Source organism: Myxocyprinus asiaticus, chromosome 25, assembly GCF_019703515.2.
Source record: "Myxocyprinus asiaticus isolate MX2 ecotype Aquarium Trade chromosome 25, UBuf_Myxa_2, whole genome shotgun sequence".
Taxonomy (NCBI): Eukaryota; Metazoa; Chordata; class Actinopteri; order Cypriniformes; family Catostomidae; genus Myxocyprinus; species Myxocyprinus asiaticus.
Window position 1 is genome coordinate 27,690,839 of NC_059368.1, and position 13,950 is coordinate 27,704,788.

The 13,950-nt window shown below is 36.8% G+C and overlaps 1 protein-coding gene across 1 annotated transcript; it reads right to left on the reverse strand.

Moving 5' to 3' along the window:
* Window positions 1-1,339: 1,339 nt before the first annotated feature.
* On the reverse strand, window positions 1,340-13,131 carry LOC127416539 (protein FAM167A-like). The gene is made up of 3 exons (XM_051655987.1): window positions 13,059-13,131; window positions 5,584-6,251; window positions 1,340-2,456 (listed from the first exon to the last, which is right to left on the reverse strand). The coding sequence occupies exons 2-3, from the start codon at window positions 5,932-5,934 to the stop codon at window positions 2,193-2,195; spliced, it is 615 nt and encodes a 204-aa protein (XP_051511947.1). The 5' UTR covers window positions 5,935-6,251; window positions 13,059-13,131; the 3' UTR covers window positions 1,340-2,192.
* Between the last annotated feature and the right edge of the window lie 819 nt (window positions 13,132-13,950).

Here is a 13,950-nt window from a genome sequence, read left to right on the forward strand (position 1 = left end):
TTTTGTGGTTAGCATGGATGATGCCTACTCAAGGCTACGTATAGAGAAATTGTATAATAAACATTGCCATTTCTAATCGTTCAGTTTGTGCAGTTGCACCAGTTTCATACACTTACCTGCAAACTCATCAACATCACTTTGTTTATTCTTGAAGAACTGCGAAACCTTTCATCGATTTTGTCTGAATGGTGACTATATTCACAGCTTTCCACTGCCACCTGCACCGTATCGATGCCTCTTGTGTGCGATACCTTGTCCTACCTACGACGTGGTGTGGCGCGTCTCATCCTGTGTGCGACTGTGCTATACAATCCAACAGCACTGGGACGCTTCACTTTTTGTATCACTATTTCTTGTTTGTGGCTTTCCATATAGTGGTGGAGATTTTGATAAACTGTTTATTTTGATTAAATCACTGATTCGTTCAGTGATCATTTCTGGGGATTTCATATTTACTCCAGTAGGTGGCGACAAATAGCCTTCCACATCTCTTTCTGTCCTTGTTAGAGCCAGTTGTCCATTGTCAAATAAGCGTCTTTTAAGTTATGAGTGAGTCATTTAATCACTGACTCAACTGATTCATTAAAAAGCAAGAGTTGTTCACCACTGAAACAATGGAAGTGAATGAGAATGATTTGCTCACTTTAAAAATGTGTTCATGAATTTGTTTGCAAATGAAACACCACTAGTTCAAAACAGTATTAAGAGCAGTGCAAAGAGCAGAGATGTGCTTGATGCTAAATATCCTAACTCTTGGAACACCGCTTGTCCAATCAGATTACAGGCCTGGAATTACAGTAAATGCTGAATAAAGCCAAAATGGCACTGTAAACTGTGCAGATAGAATATTAGTATATCAATAAATCAAATATAATCTGATAAGTAGACTTGGGGGTATTAAACTAATTGTAAAACCACATGTCCACTGTGTTGTTTTATGTACACTAAGGAGAGCTGAATGTCCTCTACCAGAATGCTTTGAGAGTTTATCACTGATCGAGGATGGCTTAGCCCAACACAAAAGGCAGCCATTGAGAAGACTTGTGAAACACTGCCTTTCTGAAAGAGGACTGTGGTTTGAAACACACCCTTTCAGCCTTTGTTCCAGAGCTGGTTTCACTCCATCGTTCTAAGAAATGTGAACGAGAATACCAAGACATTTTCTCTGAAGCATTGTTCCCACTGAGTTATTTACCACAATATTCACATTCATTAAATGTCTTATTAAGAGTCATATTGCTTTTAAAAAGCTCTACAAGATAAACAAGAAAACCCAATGAACCACAATATTACACAGTGATCAAACAAGCAGCAAATATCTAAATAAGATAAACAAGTCTTTTAATGGCACTTATTATCGTAGCTTTTGTGCACATATGTTGAAGCATTTGTTTATGTCAACATGCCATTAGAATGATGCCAAGCTTAATAGTCGCTGTTCCAAAGTCCCAGATTGGGCAAAATGGAACCAATTAAAAGTAATTGGCTACATATTTAGAGATTGGCATCAGCTTAATGTACACACAACTGTATAATGATGACCCTTCTCGTTTCATTCCATACTGACGGAACAACTCAAGAACAAACTGCAATTAACCACTGATATAACCCATTTTACACAAGATTAAATACTATATCTCTCCACTACTAATTAAGTAATTCTTACAAGGTATGGGGGCATTATTCCATATAAAACAGAAATCTGTGAAGATAAAAATCTTAAGCTGGAGTTCAATCAAGTACATATTAATGTGCTTATGACAGATACACCATTCTCTAAACTCATACTGTACATAAACATAACTGAATTAAGGCTGTGTGTTGTAAGTAACAAACTGACTTGTTGAAATCTCATGACCACAAAAAGGATTGTCTCTAAAGCATAGAGATATGGCTAATGGGTGAAACATTTATTAAAAGTCATTGTCCATTGTTCATTTGGTCAGTCAAAGTGGTTTCACTGGCACAAGTACATGGAGAAAGAGGTACAGGATGTTCTGTTGTAGGTCATGTTCTATGAGTTTCAATAAACTACTTGTCCGTTGAAGAACCTTTCTTCTACCCAAGTAGTAGTTTGTGCATCACACTTTCTCATTTTTGCAACTGAGTCAGTCAGTAAATTGCCTTCATCTTGCTTATTAAATATTTATAGCCTTGCAACAACCTCATATTGGTCTTCACTCTGGTTTTGGCTAGCAAAGGGAGAACCGTCTCGAGTTGATGTTCATCTTTGTGACACCAATGAGACGCAGTGGTGAAGAAAGGCCAAATCCCGGAGAGACAGGTCCATCACACAGAAGATCCGACAGCTCGTCGCGCTCCTCCAGGCCAAATGTGGCATCGTTAAGCATTCGGCGATGCAAGTGACATGTTTGCTCGACTTTGAGTTTGTGGATGTCACCACGTAGTTGCATGAGCTGGCGGGCCAACTGCTGGTCTTGAAAGCGCATCTCCTTCTACAAATGAATAACAGGTAGGAGACATTTATTAATATAAGGGTTATTATGAGGATTAGCTTGCTCATCAGTATGTATTGCTCACGCTTAAATGTTTGTGAGCATATTTTATACAATATAGAAATATAAAAAAATTACACATATATGTATAGTCACGATAATTTAGTCCAAGAATGACAAAAAAGCACCATTAAAGTAGTCCATACGACACATGCGATACATTTCAAATAATCTGAAGCTGTATGATTGCTTTGTGTGAGTAACAGAATTCAATTGAAGTTGTTATTTGCTGAAAATAGCTCTCAAATACCATTAAAAAAAGACAAATTCAGACTTGGCTTGTCACAATCATACTTCCTCACAGAAAGCTATTAAATGGGTTCAGAATATTTGGAATGCAATGGTTAAGTAGAATGTACTCCTTTTTGGGTACTTGTGTCATTGCTGGAGACTGACAGTAAAATGGAAAGAATAGCTTGACCATTTTGGGAAGAAATAAAACCTCAGTGTTTCACAAAAGACTGAAAATCAGGGCAATTTCTGAGCAAATGAGGATCTTAAGCAAAATCCAACATGGAGGCTCCCTGCAAGCTCCTTTCCCTCTCGGGCCACAAGGGGGCCCCCTTTACCTGTCTAATTGAGCCATAACATATGCCTGAGTCTTACTCGCAGCTTTTAGTATATTAAAAACAAACAAAAAAATCACCTTTCTTTGCAGGGCCCCTTGGTGGCCTGGAGCTAGAAACGGCCCTGTAGAAAATCACACAGGTTTCAAACTACAGAATGTTCATTTTAACCCTAAAAGTTTAGACTTGGGTAAATTAATGGAATCCTTGAAAAAAAGTTTAATACGAAACCAGAGTTACGTTTGAATGTTGTTTAAATACGATACAAGAGTAAACATTTACCGGTGCAGAATAAAAGTCGCTAGAGTGACGTTTCCTTATGGGAGCGGATTGGTATGGGCAAGAACAGCTCATAAGTTCATGAGTAAGACCAGCAGCATTCACAGTATGAATAACAAACAAATCCAGTTCTAATGCTATTTACACTTTGACTTGGAGAGCTGATCTGTGTCTGGTTTTTATTACTGCTCATTACCAACTGAAAACTGACTATTCTGAGAGGATTACTCTCAGGATGCAAGAAACAGAATATGACAAGTTATAGACCAAAGAGGGCTCTCTCTTTTCAGACAGACAAAACAAATGGCAAGACTGTCCATTGACCCTAATGCCTCTTAAAGTAATATTCTGGTTTCAATACAAGTTAAGCTTAATCAACAACATTTGTGGCTTAATGTTGATTAACACCAAAAATTATTTTGACTCGTCCCATTTTTTCTTTAAAAAACGCAAAAATCCAGATTACAGTGAGGCAATGGAAGTAAATGGAACCAATATGTAAACTTTAAAATACTCACTGTTTCAAAAGTATAGCCACAAGACGTAAACAATATGTGTATTAACATGATTTTAGTGTGAAAAAATCACTTACTAACATTTTCTGTGTAAAGTTACAGGATATCCAATTTTACAACTTTTTTGCAATGCAACATAATACTGTAAATCCTAAACGACCATACAAATTACGATTTTAAACAACTTTACAAAGAAAATAATAAAATAATTAATGTAAGAGATGTTATATAATTCACATTTCTGCCTTTTAACCCTTCTAAAATTGGCCTCATTTACTCCCATAATAAGTGCCTCACTGTATCCTCGATATTGGCTTTTTTTTATTTATTGTATTTTTTTTATACGGATGGAAGAGTAAAAACATTTTTTTGTGGTAATCAACATTATGCCACAACTGCTGTTGATTGACTTAACCTCTATTGAACCAGGGAAAAAAATTATTATTCCTTTAATTGCTACTGACCATAAGATCCATCTTTTGTTAGCAAACATGATTTTGTTCATTTCACATTGATGAGGGGCTCAGAATTCTGCGATCTGGATTCTCAAAAGTCCCCTCTTGCCATGAATAACTGTCTCTGTTTCATAGTTATTGTGTCTAATTTTCTTTGCCCAAATGTTTGTGGACACACACACACAGAGCCAAGGCAGTGGAAGAACGGCTTCTGATGTGGCCAGAGGAGCCTCATTGCGTGCCTTGGCTATAAAAGTCTGTGTATCCAAATATGCTATGATGAGCCACATGGCTGAGTGAAACCAAAGTGATTACACTTACAGGAACAGAGAGCGAGGAAACAGACTGATTGCCACTCACGCTCATCTGCACAGCATCCCTTCCACTCACTTTAACATGAATGACAAGCTCGCGCAGTGATGTGGTAATGGAGGTCTGCGCATTCACTCCATTGTTTTATTAAAATTAGCTAAGTAATGGGGATGAGCTATTAGTTTTCTTCCCTTACAGAAAATGTGTTTCTAAAATATAGTTGCTTGAAAAGTAATTTTGCTTAAAGGAAAAATTCACCCAAAAATTAAACAATTTTGCCATAATTTCCTTACACTCATGTCATGTATGACTTTCTTATTGTTTTAATGAATATCACAGCCCGTCTTCTCAATACAATGGGAGCTGACAGTGCCTTATTTTAAAGATGAAAAAAGTCATCAATGTGGCTCGTGCATCATATTACAAGTTTTCTGAAGGCATATGGTTTTGGTGAGAAACTACTCGAAATTGAAATAATTAAATATGAAAAACAAAAATCGTGACGTTCTTTGCACATTTTCACAGCGGCATGCATTTCCATGCAAGAACTTGAGTTGTTTTTAGTGCTAAACAATGCAAGTTACACTGTGAACAAGCTTCTCTCAAAGGCATAGCAATCATAAAAGTGCAGAGGACGCCTGAAAAAAGAGGGTCTTTTTTGCTGCCAATGGAGCGCCAACCATTAATCAAATCCAAGGGTTCACATACTTTTTCCACCCTACATTGTTAATGCTTGCACATGAAAATATATCACTATTTGTGTGTTATTTGATCAAGCAGACTGTGTTTGTCTATTGTTGCGATGATCTGATCAAATTTCATAATTAATTTAAACAGAAACCCTGGTAAGGATTTGAAATATCTGTGGTCACCAAATGAAGATATGGATCAGTTGTATGTAGAAAATTATTATTATTATTTTTTTAAAGGTTTCACTTACCAGTTCTTTTCTAAGCCAAACAAGAGCTTCGTCAATATTTCCAAATCTTCCCAGGCTTGTAGATCTCGATTTATTTCCTTCATTCACTTCAGAATTCTGGATATTCTTCTGAGGTGTTCCACTGGGCTTCAGCTTGGCACATTTCTCCTCCTCTGATGATCCCTCTGAAACCACTAAGTCTTTTGAGCTTTGAGCTTCTACTCGTGCCATCCACTCAAGATATGAAGGCCTTCTGGTTTCAAGTCTTAGCTTCTCAGTCAGTGCTTTCAAGGTTTCCAGGTGATCATCTGGGGCAACCTCAAGGCCATCATAGTCCTTTATATTAATCTGTGGTATTGAGCTCGCATCCATGGCCTTTCGAGGAAGTGGATAGTGTAGTCAGAAATAAACTGTGAAAATCAATTTAAGTGGTGCATGATCTCATTGCTTGTTTGATCAGTAAAGATGCGGTGGATCTTTGGATCTGCTTACAGCTACCAGGACGGCGTGTTTGTGGGGCTATAAAATAAATCAACGAAGCAGATAATGGCATTCTATTTTTCCAGCATTATCATCCCTGTAGCGTAGCCAAGCACAGAACATCCACAACTTGATCCTTCCTTGCAATCGAAGCAAACTATTTGTTACTTTTTATCACTTTCCACACGTGAAAAATTATAGAAAAGACTCTGAGGGAAAGAAATAGACATAATGTATTTAATATAGACAGATAATCAGACAGATCAGTTTGACTGATATTTTTAACCAATATTTACACTATTTTAATTTAAGGTTTACTGATAAAGTTAGGCATAACTTGTTCTTACTTAGTGGAAAACTTAAAGGTGCACAAGTTTTTGCTAATTAAAAAAGTTTTACACATAAAGACATGAATAGTACTGTTGAGAAATACTGTATGTCTAAAATTATGTACACTTACATAAGACGAAGACGCTAGTCATATCAGTAACCCAATAAAAGCTGTTTAATTTTACACTGAGCAGGTCGCCCCCTTATTGGCACTGCCATATTGACACCACATGACAACCTGTGTCATGCAGTTGACTGAGTTACTACTTTTTATAATAACATCAATAACAACTTGTTTATTTTATATTGAGCTTTCAGCCAGTGCTCAAACATAAAAGTGCATGTACCCAATAAAAGCAAACCAAACAATATTACAAACACAATATTCACTACCATTCAAAAGTTTGGGGTCACTTGCCTGAAAAGTTTCTCATGATCTTAAAAACCTTTTGATCTGAAAGCGTATGCTTAAATGTTTGAAATTAGTTTTGTAGACAAAAATATAATTGTGCTCACACATTTGCATACCCTGGCAGAAATTGTGAAATTTTGGCATTGATTTTGAAAATATGACTGATCATGCAAAAAAAACTGTCTTTTATTTAAGGTTAGTGATCATATGAAGCCATTTATTATCACATAGTTGTTTGGCTCCTTTTTAAATCATAATGATATCAGAAATCACCCAAATGGCCCTGATCAAAAGTTTACATACCCTTGAATGTTTGGCCTTGTTACAGACACACAAGGTGACACAAACAGGTTTAAATGGCAATTAAAGTTTAATTTCCCACACCTGTGGCTTTTTAAATTGCAATTAGTGTCGGTGTATAAATAGTCATTGAGTTTGTTAGCTCTCACGTGGATGCACTGAGCAGGCTAGATACTGAGCATGGGAAGCAGAAAACAACTGTCAAAAGACCTGCGTAACAAGGTAAAGGAACTTTTTAAAGATGGAAAAGGATGTAAACAGATATCCAAAGCCTTGAAAATTCCAGTCAGTACTGTTCAATCACTTATTAAGAAGTGGAAAATTCGGGGATCTCTTGATACCAAGCCAAGGTTAGGTAAACCAAGAAAGATTTCAGCACAACTGCCAGAAGAATTGTTCGGGATACAAAGAAAAACCCACAGGTAACCTCAGGAGAAATACAGGCTGCTCTGGAAAAAACAGTGTGGTTGTTTCAAGGAGCAATACAACGATACTTGAACAAAAATGAGCTGCATGGTCGAGTTGCCAGAAAGAAGCCTTTACTGCACCAATGCCACAAAAAATGCTGGTTACAATATGCCCGACAACACCTTGACATGCCTCACAGCTTCTGACACACTGTAATTTGGAGTGACGAGACCAAAATATAGCTTTATGGTCACAACCATAAGTGCTATGTTTGGAGAGGGGTCAACAAGGCCTATAATGAAAAGAATACCATCCCCACTGTGAAGCATGGTGGTGGCTCAGTGATGTTTTGGGGGTGTGTGAGCTCTAAAGGCACGGAGAATCTTGTGAAAATTGATGGCAAGTTGAATGCAGCATGTTATCAGAAAATACTGGCAGACAATTTGCATTCTTCTGCATGAAAGCTGCGCATGGGACGCTCTTGGACTTTCCAGCAAGACAATGACCCTAAGCACAAGGCCAAGTCGACCCTCCAGTGGTTACAGCAGAAAAAGGTGAAGATTCTGGAGTGGCCATCACAGTCTCCTGACCTTAATATCATCGAGCCACTCTGGGGAGATCTCAAACATGCAGTTTATGCAAGACGACCAAAGACTTTGCATGACCTGGAGGCATTTGCCTAGATGAATGGGCAGCTATACCGCCTGCAAGAATTTGGGGCCTCATAGACAACAATTACAAAAGACTGCACACTGTCATTGATGCTAAAGGGGGCAATACACAGTATTAAGAACTAAGGGTATGAAGACTTTTGAACAGGGGTCATTTCATTTTTTTCTTTGTTGCCATTTTTTGTTTTATGATTGTGCCATTCTGTCATAACCTACTGTTGAATATGAATCCCATGAGACATAAAAGAAATGTGTTTTGCCTGCTCACTCATGTTTTCTTTAAAAATGGTACATATATTACCAATTCTCCAAGGGTATGCAAACTTTTGAGCGCAACTGTATAACAGAAACAGTAAGAGTAGTATGGTAGTAAGGCATTTACTACACGGTCCATTTGTTCATGGGGGTGCCACAACACATCATCGGATCACACAGGGTGCATATTGTTTGACACAGATTGAACACATAATTATTGGCTCAGTAGATCGGCACCCCCCAAGCGATGCTGCCCTAGGCGCTCGCCTTTGTCGCCTAATGGGTTGACCAGCCCTGGATTGGACTAAATCCAAGAAGGTCCATTATAAGGTGTAGTAGTCCTTTACGAGTGTAGTATGAGATGGAGATAAACAGCTTCTGTGTAAAGCGGTAGCAGTTAGTAAACAAACTTCAATCATCCATGACGACAGTTGTCAGTATAGAATCCAAAACCACTGGTACTATCTGGACGAATAATAGGCAGCTATAACATTACTGAGTGCACCTTAGGCGTCTTAACACAGCTGAGTTAAACTCTGTGCCTGCTCAAAATTCTGTAAAGACGCAATGCTACATAAAAGCCAGATTAAATTATGCCTGCTCTGACCCACCTCAACCCTTATCAAATGCAGTTCTGATGCTGCTGCTTTGGTTCTTTGTAAATGAAATGCAGCATCATCAGAGCAGCCTTTAAAATTTGCTTTTGTCATGATAGAGCATATATTTAATAATTTAGAGTTTCATATTTTCCTGTATAATTTCATATTTTCATTCATTCCATTTTTCTATTGTCATAATTGTATATTTAAACCATTAATCTTCTCATAACATTCTTCATGCAATTGTAACTGCTGTGTCAATGCATTTATGCCACCTCCGAGTGGCATTAAACAGTCTGCGTAACTAAATACACCTTGTCTTGGTGTGTTTACCACTTCAGAGGCAGCTTCTATGCCACCGTTGCAGTGTATAGATGGCTTAACCTACCAAAATAATAAAAATTTTAAGTTAATTACAAGAAGAGTCTTGTTCCAGTGTATTGGCCCAGTGCCAATAAAATGGGTTCAATTAATTCTTGTTGACTGCACAAATTTAGTCCCGTAAAGCAACTTGTTTACCTTCAGAAATAAAAATAAAGAAAAGAAAAGAAAAAGAAGAAATAAGACAATAGTTAAAAATTGTTTACGCATATTAGTTATCAGACGCTTATAAAATAATTAGCATCAGATCAGTCATAAAAAACAATATTGCTCTTTTAATATGTATTGAATGATTTAGTTTTAATTTTTCTTTATCAGTGAAATCTCATGCTGTAAAATCAAAGGTATAACCTACATCTGAATCCATACCTACTGTACAAGAATTATGGCTTAAACGGGAACTTTACTGATCACATGGACACTTTCCGTCTGTGCCTCATATCACACTCTGGATCTTACAAAGCTAGTGGTTGCCATAGCAACAAAGCACAGCCTATGAGTCAGCACTGAAGGACTAAGGTCAGTCCACACTAACAGCCAGACCTGGCTGTGATAAACATCAAAGAATATAAAGCTGCTGGTTTACAGTCTCTCATGATGAAGGTGAAATTATGCCAAGTGATACTAATATGCAACACCATTACTCTGCCGTATAAAGCCACAATCCAGTAACTACACCAGCAGTTAAACTAAGAAATATGGCTTCAAAGTTTATTGACTGTCGAGCCAAATGTGGATTATGAAATAGTCGCACTGCGTTTTCATTTAATCTGAGCATAACTGAACCAAACCCGTCTGTTACAGGACAGATTGTAGTCTAAGAGACTCGATTTTGGTCATAAATTAATTTTGACATAATGTGTAGTTACTGAGTTTTGCCTTTGACAAGACATAATCAGGAGTCATACATGACAAAGCATCTGCATTGTGCTTATAATGTCATTTGTCTCAGGACCACCCACATTTTTAATGCTTTTCCGCAAAGCTCTGCGTCTGATTTATGTGTGATGTAGTGTTTGGCGCATCGCCTTCACACATTACATAATCCCAGGCAACTGCTGTAGGAATGTTTGCTGCCCATAAGAAGAGTTGATGTTAAAGAACGCTGGTTCTTAATTGGCACCAATTTAATGTCCACACGGCCCCGGGACTAATCATACACCCGACGTCTCGGCTCATTTAGCGCCTTGTTCCACCCCCTGCACTTTTTCAGCTCAGTGTGTGGCGGCAGTAACATGACTCATCTCACAGGGGGATCCAGTCAACCCAGACCACTCTTACTTTAGTCTGAGAGATGATTAGTTAAAACAAATGTGCCTTAAAACACACCAACACTTTTGGCACAAGGGGAAGAGAAAAACTTTCGATAATTTATTGGGAAATAAAGATGTGAAGGGCTGGATCTATACATGGAGAATGAAGATACTGAATGGAATGTGAGAAGAAATTGGCAGTATGTTAAGGTTTGATGAATAGTCACACTAATGAAGTTGTAATAGAAAAGCAAACTGTCTACATAAGCATGAATACATAATGACACAATATGAGCTGGTGAGGGTCCAACATTAGTTAATACTGTAATTTTAAATTAAACTATAGACTAAACAAGCTCTGTTCTACTTTCTGCATTTAATTAAATTTATTTATTTATTTATTTTTACAAACTTAAATATTGAGAAACATTTATATTCTCTTCTTTCAATTATAATAATATTTATATAAAATATTAACCCTTAAATGCACGGGCATTTTGCAAAACAATATTACATACCTCGGGTCTTTAGCGACCCCGCACGAATGATAGAGTATATCTATCACAAATGGATCTACAAAATGCCCAGATGAATTTTAAAACAATTTTAAAATTATAGAATAGAATATATTCTGTTATATTTTGTGTATGATTTTTCATATATCAAAGAGATGATGCAACGAATATAGAACAGGATTCATTACTTCCACACTTAAATTTCATGAGACACAACTAGCTGTCAAACGCATACTGAGCTGCACAAAACACATAAGATACACAAAAGTTACACATGTGTATTTTCTCAGGCACGTATCGAGTCTAAATAGACATACAACTTACAGAATTTGATCAGTACACCCAAATGTCAGTAATCATATCATACTGTTAATGTGTTACACTTGCTATAGTTTACTTCCACGTTGCTTCTCCGTCAAATAGCAATGTCAAAAGTGAATCAAGTCAATCAGCCACCTTGAGTAACAAATAAAATGTGTAACGTATGTGTACACGCATATGGGATACTGATAATTCACATCCATTGCGCAGAAAATCAACATAATAAAGTTGTAATTTAAATCAATATGGCTCTCATTTGTCTTGTAAGAAACAAATAAATATGTAAACTTAGATATGAAATAATCATCAAAATATGATTTGCAGAAGTGGAAATATATGTATATTGCAACATTATTACATATATTGTGTCACTAAAGACCCTATACACTTTTATATTTTATATTATATTTATGTATATATTTTGTGCAATTCTGGCATTTTTTTTATTGTTAGACGATTCATACGAGAAAGGTTGAGGAATCCTAAAAAAGTGGGGGCATAACTACAAATAAATGGATGAGGGACAGGGGTTGGAATGAGGCCTAAGGTATGCATTTATGGGTTTATATATATATATATATATATTCTTTTTTCTTTTTTTTTTGTATTATTTTTATTTTTTTATTTTTTTACTTTAGAAGTTTTTTGCTTTAAAATACATACTTCCAGGTGCTGCTACTGGAAAATTCTAACCAAAACCTTGCTAGTATGAAGGATATAAGTGGTTTTGTGTGCTATCTCTTTCCACACTCTCTAAAGTAATGTTTACAATGCAGATGTCAAGGGGAAAATTCTCCTTTTCCCAGACATATTAAATGCTCAAAAATCCCGTTTGGAATGACTGCATTTATCCATCTGTAATTACATGTGGTAAACTTAACTGTTTTTACTGGAGAGTAAATCTTGTTCTCTCAGCATAAAATGATTGTCCTATTTGGAGTGAGAAGTACCTATTCCAGCCAGACTCTCCTTTCATTCCCAGTATTAGATATGATTCACCATTCTCTTTCCTAAATGACTATTGTAAGAACTTTCCATTGGAGCTGTGATGGGCACAGATGTCTTTTATCTCTCATGTCATACACAACATTTATTTTACCAAATAGTTAATTTTTTACACATCTAGGCTATCACATAGTCATGATTAACTATGTAAATACACCCTAAGTGTAATCCTGTTTGGGTGTTGAATAACTTATGTCCAGACACTTCAGGAGGAACATGAAACTGGTTTACTTCTTTCTAAAGACAACAATCAAATAAAATCATATATTTTAAGATGCACTAGCCCATTAAAGAGAGATGCAATAACAGTCATCTATTCAATGTTACTAAATGCAACTGATTTAACAGACTATAGAAAGTTTAAAAGTAACCTCGTGGTGCAACCACCGCCAAGCACCAACCAGCTACATAGTCACTTCCAAGAACGGTGCTCGAGTTAAGTAGGCTATTTGAACATTTTTTTACTTTCTATAGCAAAACCTAGTTCACATGGGGTCCAAAGATCCCCATCCCTTTAATACACTTGGTATTAAGAAAAAGACTATATAAACGAAACACAAACTTACCTTCATCGCAGTTTATCAGGCACTAATTGTATGCTTCTGCTGGAGATCAAAATCAAGCACTGCTTTTCCTCTCCACTTGTTCCTTGAATGAGAAGAGAGGCTTGAGTAGAGGAGGGGTGTAAGTTGCGTCAGGTTGTGGTTGTCGTGGAGACGGTGAAGAATCTGCTCAAAGTCTCTAGTACAGCAGCAGCATCCCCCGGATCTCACAGAATAAAGCCCAACTTAGACTTTACAAAAAGTTGTGGAAGATACCAGTCGCTCACCCTCTTGCTTTAATGTTAATGAAGGGAAGAGGTTTCAGAAACTAATGACAATGCGGATCTATTAGATAGCATAACATTCACCGTATCAAACATTTTAAGGAAAAAGCCCAATTTAACCTCTATTTTGAAGTCAAGTTAATGGAGAAAATTAACCTTGGGAGAAACCAGGCTCACTGTGGGGGCCAGTTCCCCTGTAGAAAACAGCATGAATATAATGCCAATATTAGTTATTTGTGTGCAGTGCAAGTCATGGTTTAAAATTAGTAAACTGAGTGTTAAGGGATACAAAGATTTTGTATGAACTGTAAATTAATGACTAATGTCTTTGAAGTCCATCCTGGATTAACTGCAGAAGATCATATAGATGCATTGTCCTTTGTTAGTTGGCTAATGAAGGCTTTTGTTGGCAATTAATTGATAGTCTATGTATTCCATTATAAGAGTGTAGTCCATCATTAGACCAAGGTGATGCAGGCAGAGATCAATGAGGTACATCGCAGTTCAACCGGCAGGTCATTTCGGTGAAGTTCTTTTGAAGAATATATAATTAATCAAACAGATGTTTAAAGAGTTTAGCAAATGGGACAAGCAGAGAATGGGTGTTATTATGATTAATATTTCAGTTGTTT

Excerpts from the sequence above, each read along its gene's own strand:
- LOC127416539 (XM_051655987.1), bottom strand. The coding sequence starts at position 5,934 with ATGGATGCGAGCTCAATACCACAGATTAATATAAAGGACTATGATGGC. Across the intron at positions 2,457-5,583 it reads TTTGGCTTAGAAAAGAACTG|AAGGAGATGCGCTTTCAAGA; the intron begins GTAAGTGAAACC and ends ATTCATTTGTAG.